The following is a 27,134-nucleotide window of genomic DNA, read 5'->3' as shown; positions in this document are numbered from 1 at the left end:
TACATCTGGCATAAACTCTGTTGTCTGTTTAATAACAAATGAAACCTGTCAAACATAAAGAATTAGAAATTACATTAAAGAAAACAAATAGGCCTAGGATTAAATTAAGTTATAATTAAATAAATGGGATTTAGAATGTTAAGGAAAGTGAATAAGATGGACTCGTTTAATAATGATATTGGAAAGCTGTTACTGCAAGGAAACTCAGAAGGGAGGGACTTGAGGAAGTCAACTAAGATGCTTAAAAGGTTGGATTTGTGAAGAATTAAGTTTGTTGTTCTTGTTTATCTGTTTATTGTTCTTTTCTCTCTCTCTTTTCCCCCCCTGTTTTTGGGTACCACTCTGCTTTGTGGTTTTTTGTTATCAATGTGGAAATTCTAATAAAAATTTATTTTTTAAAAAAAACCAAATCAAACCTGTCAAATAAACTTCTGCAGCAACTGAACTAGTTTGCCTGTGTCACTGGTCTGCGTTTCCCACGCCTGGCATCACACGCCTAGCCTCTTGGCTGGTGACGTCACGGGGCCTCACGTAGACGCCTCCCTACTAGTGACGTCACCCTGGTGACGTTGAAAGCCAACAGCTATTTCAAGACGCTACGCTTCCCAAACGTTCTCCTCAGCCCTCATACCTTCTCCCCCTCGCCGCCGCCCCCCAAAAAACCCGCCTACATCGCGCTCCCCAAATTAGCGCCTCAGCGCCCCCGCTTCAAACACCTCCGCTCGCTTCCCTCGGAGCCGTTACTCCGCTTCGCGCATGCGCTCCAAAAAAAAACCTTCCAGCCAATCGGGAGCGGGGCCGTTGGTGCGTCGCCGAGGCGCGCGCGCGCCGGCCTCGAGGCCGGTTGCCATGGAGACCGGCGCGGGCGGCCGCCAAGCGAGGACGTCGCGCTGGGCTTTTGTGACAGCTGCTGCTGCTGCCGCGGCTCCTTCCCCTCCTCCTCCTCCTCAGCCGGCTGCCGATTCATGGCAGCGGGAGTGACTGTGATGGCGGCGGCCGGAGGGCCGGTGCTGAACGGGGCGGACGCGGGCGCCGCGGGGCTGAAGGAGGCGGCGGGCATGTACGAGCAGCTGAGGGCCGAGTGGAACCGCAAGAACCTCAGCCTGAGCAAGTGCGGAGACTTGCTGGGCCGCCTCAAGGCAAGGGGGCCGGCGGGGGCGCTTGAAACGGGCAGGGGGCCCGAGAAACCGACGCGGCGGGCGGGGGGGAGCCTGGAAACAGCCCCGCCGAGGGCGGCGCGGCGCCACTAGAAACCGCCCTCGAAGTGGAAACGGGGCGATAGGGGAGGCAAGGAGGGGAAGAGGGACCCCTGGCTGGGGTGCCGTCTCGAGGGCTGCAGGGAAAGCGTGGCCGGGGGGGAGACTGCCATTTACAGTGAGGTTGTTAGTGGAAGCAGGCGCTGGGGAGAGGAGGGGGAACCTTTGTTCCGAGAGAAGGTCGGGCAGAGAGGGCTGAAACCCGTGTCTGGGAGGCAGGGAGAGCCAGTGGTTTGCATTGAGGGGTGGAAAGCGGGGACCGGGATATGAAATAGGGGAAACAGAGGGCGATCACCCATCCCTAAATACTGTGCATTAGAATGACAGAACAGTGGCGTAGCGTGGGGGGTGCAGGGGGGGCCGGGCGCACCGGGCGCAACATCTGGGGGTTAGGGTTAGGGGGCGCAAATTATTTGCCGTGCCCCGGGTGCTGACAACCCACGCTACGCCACTGGGACAGAATCGTAGAGTTGGAAGCAGTGGCGTAGCGTGGGTTGTCAGCACCCGGGGCAAGGCAAGTAATTTGCGCCCCTAACCCGTGGATTTGCACCCCCTAACCCTAACCCCCAGATGTTGCGCCCGGTGCGGCCGCCCCCCCTGCACCCCCAAGCTATGCCACTGGTTGGAAGGGACCCCCAGGGTCATCCAGTCCAACCCCCTCAATGCAGGAATCTCCGTGACTGCTTAAAATCCTCCCAAGGAAGGAGAGCCCCACCAGCACTTGTGGTACAGCTCCCACTGTCAGGAAGTTCTTCCTGATGTTTAGCCCACATGTCTCCAGGCGGGAGTGGGGAAAACTCTGTGCCTGATCGCTGCCTTTCAGTGTGGGCAGTATGGAGCTAGATGGAGCAGAGGACCTCATTCCGCATCGGGCAGTTTCCTGCGTCCCTGTTTGAGGTGGCTCTATCCCGGCAAGCCTCTGGGTGCCGGGCTCCTTTGCTGCCGGAAGAGGAGGCCAGTGACTCAGCGGAGATGTTTTTTGCCTAAGCTGAAAACCTGTTTATGAGCCTCTCTCTCTTTCGGCTGAGTCAGGTCGCTGAGCCTTGCCGTGATTGAGGCAGTCCTTAACAGCATCCGGTCGCCAGCCAGCTGCCTCAATGGAGATTTCAAACAAAACAATTCAGCACAGCATCATAGCTGTCAACCTTCCCTTTTTTTGCGGGAGATTCCCTTATTCCAGCGCCGCTTCCTGCTGCTACCCCAGATTGTTAGATATCCCATAGACTGTCCCCGGGACAGGTGAGGCTGCTGATCCCTTGTTTTTGAGGCTGCTGATCCCTTATTTTCAAATCTGAAAGTTGACAGCTATGCACAGCATTCATGCACTATCCCAAAAGCATCATAGAACAAGGGCACACAGCAGGGTTGGGAAAGGCGAGAGCCTGCAATTGTTGGTTTTGGACTTCAACTGCCATCATCCCATTATTATTATTATTATTATTATTATTATTATTATTATTATTATGTATTGAATTTGTTAGTCACTTTATCTTGCCCAGAATGACCCAAAGCGACTTACAGACAGACAAGCAAACATACCATAAAAACCCACATAGGTACATTCAAACCAAGAGAGAAAGAAATACACTAAAAACATCCCACCCACTTCTAGAAAGACCACAGATAGTTAAATGCCAAAGGCCTGATTATAAAGCTTTTTCCTGGTGCCTAATCCTTGCCCATCAGCCATGGTTTCTGGGGCTGATGAGGACTGGAGTCCTAACAACTTTTGAAGGGTTGCAGCCTCTCTGGTACTAGAGTGACTGGGGAAACTCAGCCAGATGGGCAAGGAATAAATATTATTATTATTATTATGCTTCTAAGGTTGGAATGCTCCCTTCCTTCCTTAGCTGATAGCCATTGACGGCTCCCTGAATTTGTCCAATTCTTCATTTTTTCAAGCCACCAGCCATCAGTAGTAAGATGTTAAGTCTGACTGCAATAGCTCTAAACCAGGCTTTTCCAATCCTGTGCCCTCCAGGTGTTAGAGCTCTCATCAGCCCCAGCAGTAACCTATCTCTCCTTCTCTCTGCTCTGTTCCAGTTAGCGCTGCTTGAACTCAACTTTCTGCCCACAACAGGCACAAAACTGACGAAACAGCAGCTTATCTTAGCAAGTGAGTATAATCCGACCCATGCACAAGGTTGATAGGAATCTCCTAACACAGAGAGAAATCTGTGAGGCACATTCATCCCTCAGAAGTTTATTGTTTGGCCGCCGACACGGTCTCTGTTCTCAAGAACAGCCACTGTCCTTGTTTCTGATGATAATTTAAAGAATGCATCTTCACCTGCCCCTCAGGCTTGGGAGAAAGTGACAAAATCACACTGTGGGCAAAGGAAAAGAGCAAGAAAGACCCCTTGACGAGACTTTCTCCTTCTCTATGTACCATTATTTGTGTGTTTGTTGTGTTTTAAGCTCTGTCTCATACTATTTGTTTATTTGGGAGTTTTTGTACCTCACCCACTAACTGAAGTTTACAATATGTTTTAAACATGACAAAATGGACAATGATACAGGAGTCACTACAGCAGGGGGGCAAAGGAGTATATTAGCTTTCTCCCCTTGTCCCCTGATGTTCCCACAAATGCCATTGTGTCGCTGAGTCTCCTGCCTTGGAACCAACAATTGAAGCAGCAAAATATTAGTCCTATACAGGCCAGAACTTCCTCACTGCATGGCTGCTGCTGCTGCTGCTGCCGCCTCTCACAGCCCCTGGTCCTGGTGGCAGATGCAAGAGGTCCTGGTGGAGTAGAGATGTTGTAGGCCTCCCTCCCAGTTCTTATATGAGCCACCTAGAATCATAGAGTTGAAAGGGACCCAGAGCGTCATCTAGTCCAGCTCCCTGCAATTTAGGAATCCCAACTAAAGCATCCTTGACAGATGGCCATCCAACATCTGCTTAATAACCTCCCAAGGAAGAAGAGTCCACAGCCTCTCAAGGGAATCTGTTCCACTGTCGAACAGCTCTTTCTGTTAGAAATCTGTTAGTAATCTTCGCCAGACTTGAAGGCAAGATACCAGCTTGAACAGCTTGCTGTGCTCTAACACTGCAACTCCTCTGCTTCTTGTTGCTAATGCTCTGCCCCTCATTTCCCTTCTTGCCCCGCAAGGAGATATTCTAGAAATCGGAGCACAGTGGAGTATCTTGAAGAAAGACATCCCATCTTTTGAGAGGTACATGGCCCAGCTGAAGTGCTACTATTTTGATTACAAGTAAGTATCCCTGCCTTGAACCCTTTCAGATAATTGTTTTACTCATCAGGGTTTTTATCCCCAAACCCAATTCTTATGTTTTTCAGGAATTGTTTAAAAATAATTTTTCCTCAACGAAACAAAAGCCCCATAATTCCTCTGATGTGCAGGGGATGGGAGCACCATGGGGTGGGGCAGCAGAAGAGGCAAAATCATTCCTTTGGCTCAAATGATCTATTGCTCCTGTGCCTTTTTGGGTCTCTCTGGCTAAAGCACTCCGTAACACAAATTCAGCATCTCTCTCTTCCCCCTTCCCTCCTCAGAGATGAGTTACCGGAGTCAGCCTACAAGCACCAGCTGCTGGGCTTGAACCTTCTCTTCCTGCTGTCTCAGAACCGTGTCGCAGAGTTCCACACTGAGCTTGAAAGGCTGCCAGCCAAGGACATTCAGACCAATGTCTACATCAAGCACCCTGTATCTTTGGAGCAGGTGACGCCTCTCCTCTCCTCTTTGCTTTTCTCCTTCCCTATGAATAAGTGCTTAATTAGCAAAGTGCCCTTAATTGGGTAGAGAGGAGGTATATTTAGTTATTTTCCCTGTTCTGTGCCCCCTACCTCCCCCAGGTAAGCAATGAAATATAGCAATTTTCTAATGCAGCTATAAAAGGACCAGGTGCGCAGCCTGGGAGTCATTCTGGACTCACAGCTGTCCATGGAGGCACAGGTTAATTCTGTGTCCAGGGCGGCTGTCTACCAGCTCCACCTGGTACGCAGGCTAAGACCCTACCTGCCCACAGACTGTCTTGCCAGAGTGGTGCATGCTCTAGTTATCGCCGCTTGGACTACTGCAACGCACTCTACGTGGGGCTACCTTTGAAGGTGACCCGGAAACTGCAATTAATCCAGAATGCGGCAGCTAGACTGGTGACTGGGAGTAGCCGCCGGGACCACATAACACCAGTCCTGAGAGATCTGTATTGGCTCCCAGTACGTTTCCGAGCACAATTCAAAGTGTTGGTGCTGACCTTTCAAGCCCTAAACGGCCTCAGTCCTGTAAACCTGAAGGAGCGTCTCCACCCCCATCGTTCAGCCCGGACACTGAGATCCAGCGCCGAGGGCCTTCTGGCGGTTCCCTCATTGCGAGAAGTGAGGTTACAGGGAACCAGACAGAGGGCCTTCTCGGTAGTGGCGCCCGCCCTGTGGAACACCCTCCCTTCAGATGTGAAGGAAATAAGCAGTTATCTTATCTTTAAAAGACATCTGAAGGCAGCCCTGTTTAGGGAAGTTTTTAATATTTAATGCTGTACTGTTTGTAACATTTGATTGGGAGCCGCCCAGAGTGGCTGGGGAGACTCAGCCAGATGGGCGGGGTATTAATAATAATAATAATAATAATAATAATAATAATAATAATAATAATTAAACAACACAAAAGCACCTTCCAGTTGCACTTAAAAACTCTGCTTGTTTCTGGGAAGGTCTTTAGCTTAGGAGGAGGAGCACTTTCCTTTCATGCAAAGGGTCCTAAGTTCAAACAACTTGTTCTTGACAGTGTTGGCTGTACTGAGCAAGACGGGGCAATGCTCCAACTTGGTATGAGGCACCTCCCTATATTCCTGTGCTCTATGAAAGAAGGCTAAACTGCAGTCCTCGCAAGAGCGTTAAGTCTGAAAAGGCTGTGCTTCTTGTGGATACCAATCTTGGCTTTCCAAAATAGCAAGCCTTGTTCGTGGACCTTAAAAACCCGCTGTGGGAAGAAGCCCTGTATGGGAGGAGAAGGTTTTCCTGAGATAGCGGGGGGCCTAGGCCACCCATTCTAAAGCAGTGTGTGTAACTGAAACAATGACATATTCTCCCTAAGCGGTGTGCCAAAGGGTTAATAGAAAAGGTGGGTTGGGTCCTGGGAAGGGAAGAGTTGAAGGTGAGGAGAGGGTTGCTGCTTTGGAGGAGTTGTGTGATGGAGTTCCAGACATAACACAACAAAAATTAATGCAACACATTAATAATTGCATAAAACCAGCATTGGAAATTCGCCAGGGACGTTTTGCGCCTGGCTATTGGGCCTTTCCGACCAGGTGAAGATGCCCAGGTGCCAGACATCTCCACCATCTGGAGGTGCATGCCTGGGGATCCTTGGATCGTGACTCTTTTCTCACACACTTAACAACACATCCTGTAGAATTCTATCTGTGATATTTTATCAGCACAATCAGAACAAATTTCAGGAACCAAAAAGCTGCATTTAAAAATAGGACTTTCCAGGCGCCTGGCCCCAAAATGGCAACTAGACATCCCGTTTTGATGACTGTAACCCGGGTTTAAGGAGCCATTTGGTGGCTATCTGAGTTTCTAACACTGGATAAAACCTTATTAAGACAACATTCCAAAATTTTCAGTGACCACACCTTTCTTTCTATTGTGTATTGATTGCTACATTATCAGTTGTACGTGGCTTTGGTCCACACCTTGAAAAAGTGACTAATAAATTGTTTATCTCTGTGATGCTCTTCCTCTTTCCTCCTGCCTTAGTATCTGATGGAAGGCAGTTACAATAAAGTCTTCCTGGCAAAAGGCAACATCCCAGCAGAGAGTTACGCTTTCTTCATCGACATCCTGTTGGACACTGTCAGGTGGGTCGTGCTCTCTTAGCTCTCTCAAGACTCGTTTTATAAACATGGGGTAAGGTCTTCTGCAAGGGCAGGTAATATTTCCTCTTGTGCACACCAGGAGTAAGAGTTGAGAATGAAATATATCCGCCACTGGTATTCCTCAAAAAAACACCCGAAGCCTGAGAAACTTGCCTCGTTCCCACCTAGTTGCCTCTGTGACACAATCCCATCCCTTTGTGGAATATGGTAGATAATACAGACCAACACGGGCATGGCTGGCGCTGTGGGTTAAACCACAGAGCCTAGGACTTGCCGATCAGAAGGTCAGCAGTTCAAATCCCCATGACGGGGTGAGCTCCCGTTGCTCGGTTCCTGCTCCTGCCAATCTAGCAGTTCGAAAGCACGTCAAAGTGCAAGTAGATAAATAGGTACCACTCCAACGGGAAGGTAAACGCTGTTTCCGTGTGCTGCTCTGGTTCGCCAGAAGTGGCTTAGTCATGCTGGCCACATGACCCGGAAGCTGTACGCCAGCTCCTAAAGCGAGATGAGCACCGAAACCCCAGAGTCATCCGCGATTGGACCTAATGGTCAGGGGTCCCTTTACCTTACAGACCAACACAGCAGCTGTGAGGATTACTGAGTATATGTGATGTGCTTTAAACCCTATAGACCCTGTAACCTCACAGCCCAGCCATATCTTAAGCACCTTGAAATCCCCTATCAGTCTCAGTGGGAGAGAATTCAGCACCTCCCTACGTCTCCTCTTGACATCAGTGGAGCTTAAGATCCCGGGCCACAGGGAGGTTAGGCTGGCCTCAGCCAGGGCTTTTTCGGCTGTGGCCCCAATCTGGTGGAACACACTGTCACAAGAGACTAGGGCCTTGCAGGACTTGACATCTTTCCCACGGCCTGCAAAACAGAGCTGTTCCTCCAGGCCTTTGGCCAAAGTACAGTCTGACCCCCCTCTCCTTCAGTAATCCTCATAGAACTCTAGCCCAATGGTTGCCATTAATTTGATTCTGAATTGATTTTAGAATGTATTTCAATTAATTAATTGTGATTTTATGTAAACTGTGTTACTTTTATTGTTGTTAGCCGCTCTGAGCCTGGCTTCAGCTGGGGAGGGTGGGATTTAAATAATATTATTATTATTATTATTATTATTATTATTATTATTATTATTATTATTATTAACCCTGCTTAGCAGCGGCCGAGTTGTGTGCCAAGAATTCTGTCTGGGTGACCTGACCTGCTTGTGTTCCGTTTTTCCCCTCCCACCCCAGGGATGAAATTGCCAGCTGCATTGAGAAGGCCTATGAGAAGATCCTGTTCAATGAGGCCACTCGCATGCTCTTCTTCACCCCCAAGAAGATGACAGACTATGCCAAGAAGGTGAGAATTTGAGTACAGACTTCCAGAGTTAAGGTTAAATACATTACTTCTGGTAAATGAACCACTGTAGCTGCTGGAGGGCCGTGGAAATTTGTGTACCGGACTTTTTATACTCCTCTACCCATGTACTAGAGCAGGGGTGTCAAACTCAAATTCATTGCGGGCCGCATCAGCAGTTTGGTCACCCTCAAAGGGCCGGTTGTATCTGTAGGACTATGTGTCCACTCTTTATTATCATAAATTATTGTCACTGCATTCAATTATTACTGTGACATTTTTGGGTTATTTGATTGTAGTTTATGGTCCCTATACCACTGTAAAGTGACACGGAAGTGGTCAGTATATCCAAAGTTTACCGCTCAGACTTTTAAGCAGAATAATAAGCAGACACCCCCTAATAAGCAGACCCCCCCCCCACATACATCATATGTACTTACAGTACAGGAGAGAAGGGTTCAGGCAGCCGTTGGATCTGTCACAGCACAGGATGGCATGCGCTCAATATAAAAACAAGTGGAGGTTTCCTGAATGCATGTAAAGTGGAGGTTTCCTGTGTAGAACGGCCAGCGCCGCTAGAGGGCAGACGTTCTCTGGTTTGTAGGCTGCTGCGCATGCGCTGAAGTGACGGCTTTCTTGTGTCAAAAAAAGAAGCGAGAATAAAAGGTGAAGGCTGGCGGCCGGTGGCGGCTACATGGGCCACATGACGAGGTCTGGCGGGCCGGATTCGGCCCGCGGGCCTTGTGTTTGACACCCGGGTACTAGAGGGACGCGGGTGGCGCTGTGCTCTAAACCACAGAGCCTAGGGCTTGCCAATCAGAAGGTCAGCGGTTCAAATCCCCGCAACAGGGTGAGCTCCCATTGCTCGGCCCAGCTCCTGCCAACCTAGCAGTTCAAAAGCATGTCAAAGTGCAAGTAGATAAATAGGTACCGCTCTGGCGGGAAGGTAAACGGCGTTTCCGTGTGCTGCTCTGGTTCGTCAGAAGCGGCTTAGTCATGCTGGCCACATGACCTGGAAGCTGTACACCGGCTCCCTCTGCCAATAAAGCGAGATGAGCAACCCCAGAGTCTTCTGCAAGTGGACCTAACTATCAGGGGTCCCTTTACCTTTACCCACGTACTATCTGAAACCCAAGGGTTGGTTGCCAGATGTGAAATATATTGGCACTATTTTCAACTCTCCTACAAGGCCAAGATGAGGGAGGGACCTTTGCTGGAGAAACAAGCCTCGGTGTTCATGGTTTTGTAGCATTGTTGTTTAAAAAAAACAAAGAATCTCATATAATGTCCTCTTGCCCTTTTACAGCGAGGCTGGGTTCTAGGCCCAAACAGCCACTACTGTTTCACGGGCCAGCAGCAGAAGCCGGAAGATGCCACCATCCCTTCGACAGAGCTAGCCAAACAAGTTATCGAATATGCCCGGCAGCTGGAGATGATCGTCTAGCGGGCCCCCACCATGGGCTGGGACTGTGGGTTACTCTTCTCCCTCCCCTCCCCATTTTAGTATTTGTAACCCAGTTCCCATACAGCGGGCAGTCAATTTGCTTATATAGGAAGGGCGGGGACTCTTTGGCCCCATCTTTTTCTCCTGGGATGCCAGAGTAAAAATTGTGCCTATCCCTGTGTCATTAACAGTTACATGGTTCCTTGGTCCTAGGTGGAGAGATGTTCTGGATGTGAAAGGGAGGGGGGCTGGTGATTCATGGCCTTTTCTGACCTCAGAGGGGTGGAAATAGCCTATATTATTGCCTCGCCTCCCCTTTCCTTGCATCATAGACCAGCCTGTCATTTGCTAATTGTTCAGAATTAATGCCAGGAACTGGTTGCACTGGAAACGGATACTTTTCTCTGCTTTCTGGTCAGCGCAGGGTTAAACTGGCCTCCCAGAATTACGATCTGACTTTTGGTTTTGGTTTTTATTTGGTAACTTGCTGTCGCCTTTCGGTGCAAGCCACTTACAAGGATTGACTGTAAGTTAAATAAACACAGTTTCTTCTACAAATGCAGTTTCCAAACTGTCATAAGTGCACTTGCAAAGCTATTAATGCGGGAAGGCTCAGCTAGTCGGACCCAACCAGGACATGAAGCAAAACCATAGTTTAGTAGTGTTTCAGGTATGAGTTTCCACGGCCACACAACCACTTCCATTTTATGCTAAGCAAGGGTTTGTCCATTTTGTCTGAACAAAATGTTCTAGATTTCCCTGCAGAGATGCTGAAGAAGGGAAGATCAGGCTTGTTGTTTAACATTACAGTAGAATGGTCCCTGTGACTTTGTTGAGCGGGGTGCCAGCAGTAATAGGGGAACATCAGAACTGGACTACTAAATGTTGCCTTGGTTTGGCACATTGCAGTTGTCAACTGATAAAAAAAGGAAGTTTTAACAGTGAGGCACACATGCACACTTAGGAATCAAGTTATTGAGATGAGCCTTAACTTGCCCTTATACCTGCTGTTGTCCTGGCTGGTGTGTCCTCCATAATCACACATTTCCACAGGCTCAGTAGAGGCAAAAGAGGCTGAATAGCAAAAGACAACAACAAAAAAGAAGTAATAGTGCCACTGTATTCTGCTCTGGTCAGACCTCACCTGGAGTCCTGTGTCCAGTTCTGGGCATCACAGTTCAAGAAGGACACTGACAAACTGGAACGTGTCCAGAGGAGGGCAACCAAAATGGTCAAAGGCCTGGAAACGATGCCTTATGAGGAACGGCTAAGGGAGCTGGGCATGTTTAGCCTGGAGAAGAGGAGGCTAAGGGGTGATATGATAGCCATGTTCAAATATATAAAAGGATGTCACATAGAGGAGGGAGAAAGGTTGTTTTCTGCTGCTCCGGAGAAGCGGACACGGAGCAATGGATCCAAACTACAAGAAAGAAGATTCCACCTCAACATTAGGAAGAACTTCCTGACAGTAAGAGCTGTTTGACAGTGGAATTTGCTGCCAAGGAGTGTGGTGGAGTCTCCTTCTTTGGAGGTCTTTAAGCAGAGGCTTGACAACCATATGTCAGGAGTGCTCTGATGGTGTTTCCTGCTTGGCAGGGGGTTGGACTCGATGGCCCTTGTGGTCTCTTCCAACTCTATGATTCTATGAACACCTGTAGGGTTATTCTCACTTTATAGCAGTGTTTCCCCAACTTGGGTCTCCACCTGTTTTTTGGACTACAACTCCCATTATCCCTAACAAGCAGGACCAGTGGTCAGGAATGATGGGAATTGTAGTCCAAAAGCAGCTGGAGACCCACGTTGGGGAAACACTGCTTTATAGCCGGCCTTAGCAGGTGTGGCCTGCCAGCATTAGCTGTGTGGACCATCAGAAAAGCCTGTGCTTTGGACCTGCCCTGGGCGCAACCTTCCATGTACCAATGAATCCCTGAGCACCCACACTGACCAGATTGTTGGCATATATGAGGAGTGGGAGACCCTCCAAATTTTGTTGACCTCCAGCTCCTAAAAGCCCCAGCCACCAGGACCAATGGGCAGGGAAGAAGGGAGCTGGAAGTCACAACAACACCTGGAAGGCCACCTTTGGTACTTATCATAGTTGGCCCAGAACTCCCTGCAGTTGGTAATAGATCCAGGAGAACCAATAGAATCCACAGGGCTGGCAGCCCATGGAGTTCCAGTGGTGATTCATAGGGACTTGTCAAACTCTTGCCTGGGCACAGTAATGGACAGGTCCCCATTCTTTCTGGTCTCTGCTGTATGCCAGCCATATGACTTTCGCTGCCTCTGCTGGGCTCGTATGCACTACCCGGCAATCCCCAGAGCTCTAAAGTGGCCCGTTTCCAAGCCCATCTGCAGAACTGGAAACCCGTTTGATTCCAATTTCAGGTCTCGAGAAGTCCCAGCAGACTGCAGGGACCCCCGCCACACGAAACAAAGCCACAGGCCAAGCTGGAGTGATGTACAGGGTTTATTTTTTGCAGAAGCCTGGGGAAGGGGGTTCAGTCCTCATTGGCAATGTGCTGCTGTTCGTAAGAGTCCAGGCAGAACTTGGTCCCGGCAACAAGCGAGACGGCCAGCATGGCGGTGGCGACCCAGGGCGGTTCGGTCAGATGGTTGGTGGAAGGATTGAGCCTGTAAAACGGGGGGGGGGGGAGCAGAAGCGTAGGTAAGCGGGGTGGAGCTTTGCAGAGTTAGGCCTCTTACAATGGCTTGATTGAAATGCAACTGCGAAAGGGCAGCTGGTTAAAGAATACCCAGGATGAACCACAATGGATTAGAGTCGGACACGACTAAACAAGAAATTTACATGCAAGAGTAAAAACCTTTAGTACTTGGGGTGTTCAGTTCCCATCAGACGCAGCCAACACAGCTAGTCTCTGCCTTTGAGAAACGAGAGTTCTGCAGCCCCTCCTGCCTGGGTGTGGCATGCTAGTTAGGACCGAACGGGATAATCTGGGTCGGGAGACAACTGGCCTTTTTAGCACACAGCTTATCACTCTCGACTAAACGGCCTCAGCCCAGTATACCCAGTATCTCCACCCCCATCGTTCAGCCCAGACACTGAAGTCCAGCTCTGAGGGCCTTCTGGCGGTTCCCTCACTGCGAGAAGTGAGGTTACAGGGAACCAGGCAGAGGGCCTTTTCGGTAGTGGCGCCTGCCCTGTGGAACGCCATCCCGTCAGATATCAAGGAAATAAACAACTATTTAGAAGACATCTGAAGGCAGCCCTGTTTAGGGAAGCTTTTAATATTTGATGAATCGTTGTATTTTAATAATCTGCTGGAAGCTGCCCAGAGTGGCTGGGGAAACCCAGCCAGATGGGCAGGGTATAAATATTATTATTAATTATTATTATTATTATGCTCCAGGCATAGCTACACCACACTAAAAAGCTGGTTTGGGTCATTCTGACTTCCCAGGGAATCATGGGAACTGTAGTCTTTGGAGTTGTGGGGGAACACCTGTGAAGGAATCCAACAATTCTTAGCACCCTCCTCAAACTACAGTTCCCAAGATACTTCAGGAGCAGCCACAACAGTTAAGAGCATTTGCAGCATGGAAGTGCCTCTTTAAGAATTGGTGCCAGAGTTGGATTTCCACCCACTCTTCTCTCCCTATCCCTTTCTCCTTGTTTTTTTTTTACTGTAAGCCTGTGGGGCAGGGGACTGTCTTGTTTTAATTGGCTATATGGAAGCCAGTCTGGGTGCCTTTGGGGATAAAGATGTAGGGTGCTAATGCTAATAATAGTAATAGTAATATTAACTCCCCCCCGCCCCCGAAGTTTGTTTTGTGACCAACTGCTCGGGATTTGAACTCGAGGCTTCAGCCTGCTCACCAAGTTACGACGTTCTGGGGCAGTTTCCTCTGCTCCTGGTGTTTGCAGTAGCACTTCCTGGAACATGATTCTGCCACCTGGAAAGCCGGCCAGTGGTGGTGCGGGGGGGATCCGTTCGTCTCTCCGCCAGGATCTAGACCAGTCGGGGCGGAAGCTGCATCCTCGTCAATGCTGGCGGGTTTCTCCAGGGGAGGGGGCGTTTCCTGGACATACAGTGATTTTATTTGCTTAAAATGTTTCCGCATCATATTTCCCATGCTCAAAACAGCTTACTGGAAAGCCCAGTTTGGATGATGATGATTTACAATTGTATACAGTGGTACCTCGGCAGTGGCGTAGCGTGGGTTGTCAGCACCCGGGGCAAGGCAAGTAATTTGCGCCCCCTAACCCGTGGATTTGAGCCCCCTAACCCCCAGATGTTGCGCCCGGTGCGGCCAGCCCCCCCTGCACCCCCCACGCTACGCCACTGTAGCTCGGGTTAAGTACTTAATTCGGTCCTGAGGTCCGTACTTAACCTGAAGCTGTTCTTAACCTGAAGCACCACTTTAGCTAATGGGGCCTCCTGCTGCCGCTGCACGATTTCTGTTCTCATCCTGAAGCAAAGTTCTTAACCCGAGGTACTATTTCTGGGTTAGCGGAGTCTGTAACCTGAAGCGTATGTAACTCGAGGTACCACTGTACCACTCTTCATCTGCAGATCACAGGGTGGTTTACAACATAAAAAACACAACATGAAAACAATAAATACACAAAAAGCAAGCAAACAAATCAATAAAACCCCGCTCCTAAGAGGCACAGTTAAAAGGCCATAGGGTGTCAATCAGCCCAAGGCCTGGCTGAAGAAGGACGTTTTCGCCTGGCACCTAAAGATATGTAACAAAGGTGCCACGGAGAGCATTCCACACAAGTGGGCAGCCACCACAGAAAAGGCCCTTTCTCATGTTGTCACTCTCCAGACCCTCTTGGAGAAGGGGCTCATGATGATCTCAGGATCCAGGTAGTTTCATATCAGGGGAGGTGGTCCTTGAGGTCTTGTGGTCCTCAACTGTTTAAGGCTTTATAGGTCAAAAACAGCACTTTGAATTGGGACCGGAGACTAATGGGCAGCCAGTACAGTCGGACCAGGATCGGTGTAATATGCTCAAACTGTCTTGTCCCAGTGAGCAACCTGGCTGCTGAATTCTGCACCAGCTGAAGTTTCCAAACCGTCTTCAGAGATAGCCCTAAGTATAACATGTTGCAGTAATCTAACCCAGTTACAGATAGGTAGCCGTGTTGGTCTGCCATAGTCAAAACAAAAAAAATTCCTTCCAGTAGCACCTTAAAGACCAACTAAGTTAGTTCTTGGTATGAGCTTTCGTGTGCATGCACACTTCTTCAGATATCAGGTATCTGAAGAAGTGTGCATGCACACGAAAGCTCATACCAAGAACTAATCTAACCCAGTGTTTCCGAACCTTTGGCCTTTAGCTGTTTTTGGACTACAGCTCCCATCATGCCTAGCTAGCAAGAACCAGTGGTCAGGGATGATGGGAATTGTAGTCCATAAACAGCTGGAGACCAAAGGTTGGGGAACACTGATCTAACCTAGAGGTTACTAGAGCATAGATGACAGATGGCAAACTGTCCCTGTCCAGATAGGGGCACAGTTGGGCCACCAGCTGAAGCTGATGGATGGTATTTTGCGTCACTGACGCCACTTGAGATTCAAGCAACAGCGAAAAATTCAGAAGTGCCCCCCAAGCTACCAGGTTCTTCAGAGGAAGTGGAACCCCAGCCGTCCAGTCTATGGAACTGCCCACCAATAGAGCCTCAGCCTTATCTGGATTGAGCTTCAATTTTTGGGCTCTCATCCAGGCCATTATCAAGGCAAGACAACAGACTAGCAAATTCACTGCCAAATCTGCAGGTGTAAAGTGGAGCTATGTGTCTTCCGCATATTGCTGACCACAGACTCCAAAACTGCAGATAATCCAGCTCTGTGGTTTCGTGTAGATGTTAAACAGCAGAGGGGTTAAAATGGGACCCCAAATGGCCCCACACTGAAGGCTCCATAGGGCCAAAGAGCACGTCCAGTATACCTGAAGGAGCGTCTCCACCCCCATCGTTCTGCCCGGACACTGAGGTCTAGCGCTGAGGGACTTCTGGCAGTTCCCTCACTGCAAGAAGCCAAGTTACAGGGAACCAGGCAGAGGGCCTTCTCGGTGGTGGTGCCCACCTTGTGGAACGCCCTCCCACCAGATGTCAAAGAGAAGAACAACTACCAGACTTTTAGAAGACATCTGAAGGCAGCCCTGTTTAGGGAAGCTTCTAATGTTTAATAGGTTATTGTATTTTAGTGTTATATTTGCTATATATATAGTGTTATATTTGTTGGAAGCCACCCAGAGTGGCTGGGGAAGCCCAGCCAGATGGGTGGGTATTAATAATAATAATAATAATAATAATAATAATAATAATAATAATAATAATATATTATCATCATCATCATTATTATTATTATCTGAAAACGACCATCCAAGTAGGACAAGATCCACCGCAGGTCAGGAGCATTCCGGACCCTGAGATTTCACATCCCAAATCTGAGACCTGGTGATGTCATGGGGAAAGGCCCCTGCTGATTTCAGGCAGGCCAACCCTGGAGATGGAGGTTAATTGGGAGAGTGGAGGAGGTCAGACCCCACCACAGAGTCTCTGTGCTATAATTTGAAGCTGGGCTGAAGCTTGCAAGCTATATGCACAGTCTTCTTAATAATTCTTCTTTATTATTAAAGACACTCCCACCCACCTGGAGATTCAAGCCCTCTGCCTGCCTCCTCCCTGGAGGGGGCCAGGAAAACCTGGAGGCGTCAGGTCAGACCTGGAAGGCTGGCAACCCTACCTGACATCATGATGAGGTCAGGTGATATCTTCAATGGGGCTCTTCTTGGTGCCAATCAGCTGGTGGGTACCAAGAAGCAGCTCCTTTGAACATGCGCTGGCAGCAGCAATGAACACATTGCTTTCAAGGCAGCTCCTCACCCCACCAATCAGCTGACTGGCACTGAGAGAGAACCCCTCTAAAGCCCATCTGGGTCTCCAAAGCTGCTCCCTCCCAGTGCCCAACAACGGATCAGGACCTAGAGCCAGCCCCATTCTGCTAAGGCAGCCTTTCTCAACCTGTGGGTCCCCAGATGATGTTGAACTACAACTCCCATCACCCCTAGCTAGCAAGGCCAGAGGTCAGGGATGATGGGAGTTGTAGTCCAACAACATCTGGGGACCCACAGCTTGAGAACCGCTGTGCTAAGGGGTTCCCGGTCTCATCCATGCCCTTATCTGCAATGTCACATGATGTTCGATGTGGGACAGGTGGGTGTGGTTTGAGAAAAGATGCCTTGTAGACCTAACATGGACCCCTGCCGGGCCCTGTATACCTGAAGGAGCATCTCCACCCCCAATGTTCAGCCCAGACACTGAGGTCCAACTCCGAGGGCCTTCTGGCGGTCCCCGTACTGCGAGAAGCAAGGTTACAGGGAGCCAGGCAGAGGGCCTTCTTGGTGGTGGCACCCGCCCTCTAGAATGCCCTCCCATCAGATGTCAATCAAATAAACAACTACAGTGGTACCTCGGGTTAAGTACTTAATTCGTTCTGGAGGTCTGTTCTTAACCCTTTAACCGTTCTTAACCTGAAGCACCACTTTAGCTAATGGGGCCTCCTGCTGCCGCTGCGCCACCATCACACAATTTCTGTTCTCCTGAAGCAAAGTTCTTAACCCGAGATACTATTTCTGGGTTAGTGGAGTCTGTAACCTGAAGCGTATGTAACCCGAGGTACCACTGTATCTGACTTTTAGAAGGCATCTGAAGGCAGCCCTGTTTAGGGAAGCTTTTAATGTTTGATGTCTCGCTGTGTGTGTGTGTTTTTTTTTGGGGGGGGAGAGCCTCCCAGAGTAGCTGGGGCAACGCAGATATATCACACCCCTGGGCAGGCATCCTCAACCTTTTCAAACCAAGGACCCATTTCCAACCCAAACATGCCTCTGGGGACGCATTTCTTAACCTTTTACTGTATATATGTGCACGGTGGGTCATGCTCCCATTGCGACCCACCTTGGACCAGACCCACCAGTTGAAGACCAGTGCCTCAAGATACCCAAGGCCTTGGTTGTTCCAAAACCAGGTTGGAAACCATAACAGATCATTAACAGCAAGAAGGAATGAAGAGAGTGGGTAGCAGCCGTCAATGAACCAAACAAAGAGCAGCCAAATCCACGAGACTCACCAACGGCTCGCCAAAATAAAACGGCCTGGCGACGTTTTCGAAAGGCGGGAAGAGGGGGACACCCTCCAGCCTCAGGGAGCTCATCCCGTAGCCTCGGGGCCACTGCTTCTGCCCCTTCCCCTTGGGCGCTTTCACTTTCGGCTGCCCTGAAGTTTTGAGTTTCTCTTTGGACTTTGCGGCGGACGGGCCTTGTTTCCGGATCTTGGGCCTCGCCTGGGCCGCAGCCGTCACCTTCTGGTCGGGAATCAGTCTCACGGGGGCGCACCGGGCAGAGGCGGCTGGGCTGGGGGCCTCCAGCACCTCCCCGGGAGAGCAAGGCCTCGGGCCTAGCAGGGACGCCGGGGGCTGGTCTTCCTTTTGGGGGAACGGAGGAACGGCCAGCGGAGAATGGCCGCCCCGGACAGCATTACAGGCCGGTGGCTTCGCTGGGCCCATTTCCTTGGCGACCCCTTCCAGGCCCTGCAGCCTTCTGCGCAACCTCTGGGCAGCCTCGTCAGCCTCCCCGGCTGCCTCGTGCTCCGCCAAGAGAGCCACAACGGGCTGAGGGGAGCCCATCGCCTCGGCCCCTTTCTCGCCAGGGCTGGGTGGGTCGGCGCAGTCCTTTCCCCCGTCTTCAGCTCCCGCCGCGGCCTCATCCAGAGACACCTGGCCGTCGTCGTGCACAAACCAATCGCACTTGGGGTCGCTGCCCAGGAAGGCGACGACCTGGGACACGGCCGTTCCAAACTTGGGCAGCTTCCGGCCCTGACCTTTGCGGCGCTGGGGGTACGGAGTGGGCGGCCGGGGCCTTTGCCACTCTGTCCGCTTGGTGTTGCCGGTAGACAGCTCCTCAAAAAAGGTGACCACCTGCTGGCCGGGGGCATGGGGGGCAGCAGGCTCTTTGGGGGTGACCTTCTTGAAGTGCTCCAGGAACAGCTGGCTGAGCGAGGAGAAGTCCTCCGGGTTGCTCCTCTCCAGCCCTTTGAAGGACGGCAGCTTCTTGCCCGCCGCGGTGAGGTGGTGCAGGGCTTTCGGCAGCGCCGGGGCAGCGCCAGCGGGCGCCTTCTTCTGGGGGCACTGCTTGAGGACGTCAGCATAGGAGATGCCGGAGGAAATGACGCCCGCTTTCTGCTTGACCGCCTTGATGCTGGGCGGCCACTGCCCCGGCTGGATGGTCACTTTGTACAGGAAGTTGAGGCCTTTCTCCAGCAGCTCCTGCATGGTCTCCGAGTTGACCCCTTCGGCTCCCAGGGCCTCGCCCTTTGCCCCGGCCTTCGCCTCGCTCCCGGAGCCTTGGGCCTTCTCCCCGGGGCTGCCCGGTGTCTCGGAGCAATCCGCCGGCAACTGGGAGGCAAGGGCCAGGCCCCGGGAGTCTCCGTCGCTGCCAGGGGCACTGTCCCGCTGTCCTGGACTCTCTTTCTCCTTTTGCCCAGACCCCCACGACAGAAGAGCCTTCTTCCCTCCAGGTGGAGCCACACAGCTGGACGCAGCTGAACGGCTGGCGCTTTTCTCATTCAGAGGCCAAGGCCCTGCCGCCGCGGCCACCGCCACATCCTCGGCCCCCCTCAGAGGTTCTGGGCCCGCTGGCTGCTTCTTGGCCGAGGGCGCCGACTCCAGCACCCTCCCCTTGTTTTCAAAGTGCTCCTTGGCGCTGGCTTTGATGTGCTGGGTCCAGCAGACCTCCATTTCCGCCACGTCCGGGGGCACCTCAGCCGCCGGGCCCAGCTCCACCAGCTTCTCGGGCTGCAGCAGGAGCCCGCCCATGCCCCTGGCCTGGGGCACGTTCTCTGGCTTGCCCTTCCCCTTTGCCAGTGCTCGCTTGGCGCCCAAGTCCCTGGGGTCAGAGGGCAGCGCTGGGGGAGGCCTCAGAGACGCTTTCGGCCCCTTGGGGTCCTCCGGCGGGGCAGGCGCCGAGCTCGGCCTGCTCTGGAGGTCCGCCCTGCTCAGGCAAGCCAGCCCCCGCTTCTCCGCCCCTGGGTCCTTGTCGCAGAGGCTGGCTTCCTTTATCCCTCCACTGGCTGTGTTCTGTGCCCACATGGAGGAGAGCTTCAGCTTCGATTTCTTGGAATGATTCTTCCCCATCTCCGCAGCAGTCCCCGCCGGCCTGTCCCCTCCCCCTGGCTCGGTGCTCAGCAGCTGACTGGTAGCTTTCTGCTCAGGGGCCTGGAGACCCGGGGGGCGGCTCCCCAATTCATGCTTAGCGCCGCTCGCACCCCGGTCTGGCTTGCTCCTGTCCGGGTTGGCCTTCTCCTCCCCGTCTTTGGCAGTCTCTGATTCTTGTGTGGCTTCTGATTGGACATTGCCCATTATATACAGTCATCCTAGGAATAATAATAAAAAAGTCCAGTGTGAGGAGGAGGAGGAGGTGGCAGTGGCTAGGAAAGGTGATGCAAGGAGTGTGAGGGACACAGAGACATGTGGGCAGCTTCATAGAGGATGCCCCAATTTTGCCTCAAAGCGGCTAACAATCTCCTTTCCCTTCCTTCCCCACAACAAGCACTCTGTGAGGTGAGTGGGGCTGAGAGACTTCAGAGAAGTGTGACTGGCCCAAGGTCACCCAGCAGCTGCATGTGGAGCGGGGAAGCGAACCCGGTTCACCAGATTACGAGTCTACCACTGTTAACCACTACACCACACCGCTATCCGCTGTCACGGGCCAGTTTGCCATTGCCAGCAACTGGTATTCAGAGGCGTAACAGCCCTGACAGTTGGAGGTAGAACGAGGCCATGTGACCAGTAGCCAATGGTAGCGTTCTCCTCTGCGCATTGGTCACTTCCTGTTTTAAAGCAGCAACGATGCCCCAAATTACCTGGGATGAGGTGAACCACTCTCTCTGAGGCGGGTGGGGGACTCACAGTGACAGTCGGCACCCTTAACAAACTGCAGACTATTTGAGGGGCCATTTAAAGTGGCTCAGCGCCGCCGCTCTGAACGCACAGCGCTGGTTCCTGTGCTTTTAACGGGGTCTCCCTTGAGAAGCCCCACTTCCTAAGTGTCTGCGCTTCAGACGGATGCTTAAAAGCAGAGGATGGGGGCCAGTTAAAAGGGGCAGCTGTCAACCTGCCATCTCAGAAGATGAGAATGGCCGCCAGGCGGTCGGCTGAGAACTAAATATCTTCCTAGATCTATTTCTTTTTGGGGAAGAGCCATCGCCTCAGGGGTGCAGTATCTGCTCTGCAGGCAGAGTCATAAAATGGTAGAGTTTGAAGGGACCACAGGGGTCAAAGAGTCCAGGGGTCTTTCACCCGACGTGGGGCTCAAACCCACATCCCTGAGATTAAGAGACTCATGCCCTATCATCTGGGCTCTCCCAGAGCTACAAGAAAGCTCCAGGCTCAGATCCCAGAAGCCTCTCCAGGTTGGGCTGAGAGACACCCCTTCCCCGAAATCCTGGGGTGCTGCTGCCTGCCAGTGTTGACAGTAATAAGCTAGGCAGATCCCATGGCGTGACTTTGGCATTTACAGCTTCCTAAGTTCCTCTGCAGGGGGAACAGAATAAGGCTTAATACAAAGAAGGAAGGGGGGTGTTGCTGGGGGTTTTGGGGAGTTGGGAGCACCTAGAAGCCAAGATACCTGAGTTTTCTGCCTAGAGTGGCGGAGCCTTGGGGGAACGGTTCATATTCACGCCGCCTCCCGGTTAATTGGTAGTCTTCTCAAGTAGCGCACTGAGCCATCCCGCAAAAATCCTCTTCTCAGTGAGTTTGTTAAAATGACCTGCTTAAGCACTGATCCTTCTTACGCTAGATCCCATCTTTAGAAGCACGAGTCTTCCCAACTGGATCCCATTGGCTGAGTAAGAAGACAGCTATCCTTCAAGCTTTGGGTGCTACTCACTGGGTTACAAAAAACCTGCACTCCTTCCCATCTGTCCTCCCTAAAACTTGCTCACCGGGTTTTTAATAAATGCCTGTCCCGTTTGGATCACTTCTTAATGGAATTAAAAATTAAAAATGCCTCTCCTCCTTGTATTTACGCTCAGTGGATCTTACTGAGTTTTTAATTATTGTTTTTTAAAAAGCCTCCCCTCTTCGGATCTCTTTCCTTACTGGCTCCCTTTTCACTTTGATCCCTTCTCGGTGGGTTTTGCTCAGGCGGTTGATCCCTCCAGAAACCTTCTCACTGTATCCAATTCACAGGCTTAAAGGGGCGCATTTTGCTTTTCTCCCCCCCCCCTCTCTGCGGGATGCCTACTCAGTGAGTAAAAACAACAAACAGCAACACAACTCGCCCTTCGCCCTGCTCTCAGCTGGGCTCCACGTGTGCTGGTCTCCACCCAAACCCGTTTCCACGTTTGCCCCACCCTCTCAGGGCTGGCCCCGCCCCCTGCCCCTCAGGCCCCTCCTCCAAATTGCGGCCCCTCCCACTCACCGCCTGGCTTTGTGGCTGCTCCCGGACGGAGCTGGGGAAATGGAACGAGTGGGCGGAGCCGCAACGGATATAACGGACGCTCCGCCCCTTTTTCCCCTGCGGGGGGAGGGGTTGCCAAGAATGCTGCCTCGAAGCCCCGCCCACCGATCCTATGCGTAATTGCGCGCGGGTGTTGCAAGCCCGGCTTTGCAAAACGGGTCTTGTTTTTTGTTTTTTTGTTTTTTTACAATAATGTACACATATAACACATACTATAAAACAACTGAAACAAAAATTTAAAAAGATAAAACAAATAAAGCGAATAAAAACAGAAGATATAACAACACAAACAATACAAATTGATTAGTTAATTAAACTTCCAACCTCATAAACATATTGCTTGACTTCCTCTAGTCCCTCCCATCTGAATTTCCTTGTAACTGAATGTAGCAATTTAAAACAATATTCCATTTATAGTCAAATTTCTTAACTTTTCTTCACATTCTAAATCTCATTTATTTAATTAACTCCTAATTTAGTCCTAGGCCTATTTGGTACTTTCAAGTAACTTCTAATTTTTAATGTTACAATATTTATTCAAATAGTCTTTAAATTTCTTCCAGTCTTCTTCATATTCCTCTTCTTTCTGGTCGCGGATTCTTCCAGTGAGGTGAGCTAGCTCCATAAAGTCCATCATCTTCATCTGCCATTCTTCCACAGTTGGTAATTCTTGTGTTTTCCACTTCTTGGCTATTAAAATTCAAGCAGCGGTTGCGGCATACAAAAATACCTTTACATCCTTCTTGGGCAATTCAAGACCTATTATTCCAAGGAGGATGCAAAATGGGTCTTGTTGCTGCATGGGATGGTTGCACTCTTGAGTCACAAGGTTAACCCCCAACACCCCCCCCCCAAAGCATCCATTGGGCCCGATTTAAACAAATGGTCGATTAAAACCACCTTGCTGTACAACCAAACAAATAACTTCAGTGAATTGGGTAAGTTGGCTACATTGCAATGCATTTTCCAGGTGACCCAAAGCCAGCTGAGACAGGGAACCTTTGGCACCCCAAAGACTCCAGCTCCCATCAGCCCCAGCCCAGCATCAGTATTGATCGAGCAGTCACGAAATTAAAAGACGCCTGCTTCTTGGGAGAAAAGTAATGACAAACCTAGACAGCGTCTTAAAAAGCAGAGACATCACCTTGCCAACAAAGACCCGTATAGTTAAAGCTCTGGTTTTCCCAGTAGTAATGTAAGGAAGTGAGAGCTGGACCATAAAGAAGGCTGATCGTCGAAGAATTGATGCTTTTGAATTGTGGTGCTGGAGGAGACTCTTGAGAGTCCCATGGACTGCAAGAAGATCAAACCTCTCCATTCTGAAGGAAATCATCCCTGAGTGCTCACTGGAAGGACAGATCCTGAAGCTGAGGCTCCAAGACTTTGGCCACCTCATGAGAAGAGAAGACTCCCTGGAAAAGACCCTGATGTTGGGAAAGATGGAGGGCACAAGGAGAAGGGGACGACAGAGGACGAGATGGTGGGACAGTGTTCTCGAAGCTACCAGCATGAGTTTGACCAAACTGCGGGAGGCAGTGGAAGATAGGAGTGCCTGGCGTGCTCTGGTTCATGGGGTCACGAAGAGTCAGACACGACTAAATGACTAAACAACAACAACAAGCAAACTAAGGCCTGTCTCAATCACCTTCTAAATCCGGCCTGCGGACGGTCCGGGAATCAGTTTTTTTTATATGAGTAGAATGTGTCCTTTTATTTAAAATGTACCTCTGGGTTATTTGTGGGGCATAGGAATTCGTTCATTATTATTTTTCAAAATATAGTCTGGCCCCCCACAAGGTCTGCTGAAAAAAGTTTGCTGACCTCTGAGATTGTTGTTGTCGTTTAGTCGTGTCCGACTCTTTGTGACCCCCTGGACCAGAGCATGCCAGGCCCTCCTGTCTCCCACTGCCTCCCGCAGTTTACTCAAACCCATGAGATGAGTGACTAGTGGGCTGCAAGAGTGACTAGTGGGGTGCCACAGGGTTCTGTCTTGGGCCCGGTCTTATTCAACATCTTTATCAACGACTTGGATGATGGACTCAAGGGCATCCTGATCAAATTTGCAGATGACACCAAACTGGGAGGGGTGGCTAACACCCCAGAGGACAGGATCACACTTCAAAACGACCTTGACAGATTAGAGAACTGGGCCAAAACAAACAAAATGAATTTTAACAGGGAGAAATGTAAAGTATTGCACTTGGGCAAAAAAATGAGAGGCACAAATACAAGATGGGTGACACCTGGCTTGAGAGCAGTACATGTGAAAAGGATCTAGGAGTCTTGGTTGACCACAAACTTGACATGAGCCAACAGTGTGATGCGGCAGCTAAAAAAGCCAATACAATTCTGGGCTGCATCAATAGGAGTATAGCATCTAGATCAAGGGAAGTAATAGTGCCACTGTATTCTGCTCTGGTCAGACCTCACCTGGAGTACTGTGTCCAGTTCTGGGCACCACAGTTCAAGAAGGACACTGACAAACTGGAACGTGTCCAGAGGAGGGCAACCAAAATGGTCAAAGGCCTGGAAACGATGCCTATGAGGAACGGCTAAGGGAGCTGGGCATGTTTAGCCTGGAGAAGAGGAGGTCAAGGGGTGATATGATAGCCATGTTCAAATATATAAAAGGATGTCACATAGAGGAGGGAGAAAGGTTGTTTTCTGCTGCTCCAGAGAAGCGGACACGGAGCAATGGATCCAAACTACAAGAAAGAAGATTCCACCTAAACATTAGGAAGAACTTCCTGACAGTAAGAGCTGTTTGACAGTGGAATTTGCTGCCAAGGAGTGTGGTGGAGTCTCCTTCTTTGGAGGTCTTTAAGCAGAGGCTTGACAACCATATGTCAGGAGTGCTCTGATGGTGTTTCCTGCTTGGCAGGGGGTTGGATTCGATGGCCCTTGGGGTCTCTTCCAACTCTAGGATTCTATGATGAGATAGACGAATATATTAGAAACGAACAACAACAAAGTTTTCTCTTTCCACTTAGGTGTGCTTTGACATCCATCCAGCCACAAACCCTTCTCTTGCACATCTCCCATTGAGGGCAAAGTGAAGCCCTTCTCTCCCCCCCCCCCCCCAGGGACAGATGATTGGGCGAATAACATTTCTTTCACGTTTTCCCTTCTCTCTCTCTCTTCCTCCCCCCCCCCCCGCCTTTTGATCTCTTCTCAGATTATTCCAGGGCATTAGGACCAGGTGGAAACCGCTGTCTACTTCTTCCTTTCTCATCTTTGGATTCTGTCCCCCCCCCCTTCCCGCCCCCACCCCCAGCTCCTGGCCTTCACCATCGGTGTAAGAGACACACAGTCTTTGCACCCAGGTTTTGGTTAGTATCAGCCTTGGACCAGGCAATTCTTAACAGCTGGAGGGAGGAAGGAGGCGAGATGGATTGGGGGGGAGGGGGGCAGTAGGCAGAGGTGGGTAGGGGGGGAATGGAGGGGGGGCCGAAATGGTTAGAAACGATGCTAATTTGTCCTAGCTGGGTGGAAGATGGCTGCTAATTTGTCATCCTCTTTACGATGATGAATTGCAACCTATGCATATATATATGCATATATCTGGGCATGCATATGAAATTCTAATTGAGGGGGGGGGCGTGGGGGGGAAGGAGGAGGAGGAAAGAGAGTCAGTCCCATCAACGTGAATATGCGAAGCTAACGTGCTGTAACGGCCATCGATTCACAGTGAGTCATTCTTCTGCTATATAAATATATTTATATATCTTTTCCCTCCCTCTTTAAATATTTCGCTTTTTTTTCAAATATACGATTATATGAATATGTGTATTTAGAAATCACGGGGGGGGGCATGTCGTGGGTTGCTTTAACAGCCCCCCACCTTTGCTAAGCAATGGAAAAGGTGGATGGGAAAGAGAAGAAAACATCACCCCCATTCATAAAAAAAAATCTGTATATTCTTAAAACCTTTTTGCTAGGGTAGCGGCGGAGGGGGGGGTTGATTTTATTAATCTTTTTTAATCTCTGCTTTTTTATTTAAAAAACAACAACGGGTGCTTGGTAGCTTTAGCTGTCTTTTCCTTCTTTTAAAAAAAGGATATTCCTCCATCCATATACGTGGTGGGTTTTGGGTTGGTTTTTTTTTTCAATGAGTCTTTCGTTTCCTTCAGACGACGAAGGTGGGTCTCTCTCTCTCTTTTTTATGAATGGGATTCAATCCCACCGGAAAAAAAGAGGGTGGGGGGTCTATTTGTTTGTGAATCGAAGCCATTTGCATCTGGATTCATTCATAAAAAGGCAGGGTGCGGATCTAGAAGATTCATGTCGGTGGGCTTCCTTTTATCTCTTGCCTGTCAGTTTTGGGTGCGTGGGGAGGGGGGGGGCTACAAGGGAGGGGGGCTTTTTAGCCGGCTGTGTCATAGTGGAAGGATCTGGGATTGCTTCTAGGTGTTGTTGAGGTTTTTTTTGCGTTTTTTTACAGCCCTGGAGGTGTTGTTATTATAGGAGTGGCGGGGGGGGGTGAAATTTCCCTTCTCTCTCTCTTATTTTTCCTCCTTACAGTTTGATACAAAAAAATCTCTATGTCTGTTATACATGTATTAATTCCCCTCTGTTCACCTGTTGTTTATTCAAGAAACAGGGACAAAGAACCGAGTCTAGGTCATGTGACCCTCCATTCACAAAAATCCAGCCCAGGGTTTCCATTGAGATGGGCTGAAGGAATAGGCGGCTGGGCCATAGAGACGCGTACCTTTTCCTAAGCCCTCCCGTTCCTAGCGCTGTCAGATAGGGG

At 50.2% G+C, this 27,134-nt stretch overlaps 5 protein-coding genes across 11 annotated transcripts in view; 3 read left to right on the top strand and 2 right to left on the bottom strand.

The window, feature by feature from the left end:
* Positions 1-829, bottom strand: part of CATSPERG (cation channel sperm associated auxiliary subunit gamma) — a 45,629-nt gene extending 44,800 nt beyond the window's left edge. The window contains exon 1 of one of the 3 annotated variants that reach the window (XM_081921920.1): positions 717-829. The gene's annotated coding sequence lies outside the window, so the exon portion shown is untranslated. Of the gene's footprint in view, positions 1-416; positions 612-631 lie in introns of those variants that run through there. The other 2 variants (XM_081921919.1, XM_081921921.1) reach the window with 2 other exon arrangements.
* FAM98C (family with sequence similarity 98 member C) overlaps positions 1-27,134 on the top strand; it is a 263,283-nt gene that overhangs the window by 163,958 nt on the left and 72,191 nt on the right. For 2 of the 3 annotated variants that reach the window (XM_081922290.1, XM_081922289.1), the window contains exon 1: positions 9,137-9,186. The exons of the other annotated variant lie outside the window; for it this stretch is intronic. In XM_081922290.1, the coding sequence (XP_081778416.1) occupies positions 9,143-9,186 (44 nt within the window). In that variant the 5' untranslated portion in view covers positions 9,137-9,142. Of the gene's footprint in view, positions 1-9,136; positions 9,187-27,134 lie in introns of those variants that run through there. 3 annotated transcript variants of the gene reach the window in all.
* PSMD8 (proteasome 26S subunit, non-ATPase 8) lies at positions 918-10,450 on the top strand. Its single transcript, XM_081922506.1, has 7 exons — positions 918-1,139; positions 3,300-3,372; positions 4,370-4,472; positions 4,775-4,940; positions 6,980-7,080; positions 8,343-8,451; positions 9,755-10,450. Exons 1-7 carry the CDS (start codon positions 966-968, stop codon positions 9,890-9,892), a joined length of 864 nt encoding a protein of 287 aa, XP_081778632.1. The 5' UTR covers positions 918-965; the 3' UTR covers positions 9,893-10,450.
* On the bottom strand, positions 12,345-22,452 carry GGN (gametogenetin). 2 transcript variants are annotated; one of them, XM_081921979.1, is made up of 4 exons: positions 22,343-22,452; positions 17,995-20,294; positions 13,731-13,933; positions 12,345-12,526 (listed from the first exon to the last, which is right to left on the bottom strand). In XM_081921979.1, exons 2-4 carry the CDS (start codon positions 20,278-20,280, stop codon positions 12,394-12,396), a joined length of 2,622 nt encoding a protein of 873 aa, XP_081778105.1. In that variant the 5' UTR covers positions 20,281-20,294; positions 22,343-22,452; the 3' UTR covers positions 12,345-12,393. The 2 variants fall into 2 exon arrangements, with proteins under 2 accessions (XP_081778105.1, XP_081778104.1); XM_081921978.1 differs by lacking the exon at positions 22,343-22,452 and adding an exon at positions 21,548-21,728.
* SPRED3 (sprouty related EVH1 domain containing 3) overlaps positions 25,658-27,134 on the top strand; it is a 32,245-nt gene continuing 30,768 nt past the window's right edge. Inside the window, exon 1 of one of the 2 annotated variants that reach the window (XM_081922238.1) lies at positions 25,658-25,710. The gene's annotated coding sequence lies outside the window, so the exon portion shown is untranslated. The other variant, XM_081922239.1, reaches the window with a different exon arrangement.

This window comes from Podarcis melisellensis (assembly GCF_964234715.1).
Source record: "Podarcis melisellensis genome assembly, chromosome: 8".
NCBI lineage: Eukaryota > Metazoa > Chordata > Lepidosauria > Squamata > Lacertidae > Podarcis > Podarcis melisellensis.
The sequence above is the reverse complement of the archived record's forward strand: the minus strand, read 5'-3'. Positions and strand labels throughout refer to the sequence as shown.

What these genes read in the sequence shown, in the direction of transcription:
- PSMD8 (XM_081922506.1), top strand. Translation starts at nt 966, where the DNA reads ATGGCAGCGGGAGTGACTGTGATGGCGGCGGCCGGAGGGCCGGTGCTG. An exon ending in ACCCTGTATCTTTGGAGCAG is followed by an intron (nt 4,941 to 6,979) that starts GTGACGCCTCTC and finishes CTCCTGCCTTAG; the next exon opens with TATCTGATGGAAGGCAGTTA. An exon ending in TGACAGACTATGCCAAGAAG is followed by an intron (nt 8,452 to 9,754) that starts GTGAGAATTTGA and finishes GCCCTTTTACAG; the next exon opens with CGAGGCTGGGTTCTAGGCCC.
- GGN (XM_081921979.1), bottom strand. Translation starts at nt 20,280, where the DNA reads ATGGGCAATGTCCAATCAGAAGCCACACAAGAATCAGAGACTGCCAAA. An exon ending in TTTATTTTGGCGAGCCGTTG is followed by an intron (nt 13,934 to 17,994) that starts GTGAGTCTCGTG and finishes CTGTATGTCCAG; the next exon opens with GAAACGCCCCCTCCCCTGGA. An exon ending in CCCCAGAACGTCGTAACTTG is followed by an intron (nt 12,527 to 13,730) that starts GTGAGCAGGCTG and finishes CCCGTTTTACAG; the next exon opens with GCTCAATCCTTCCACCAACC.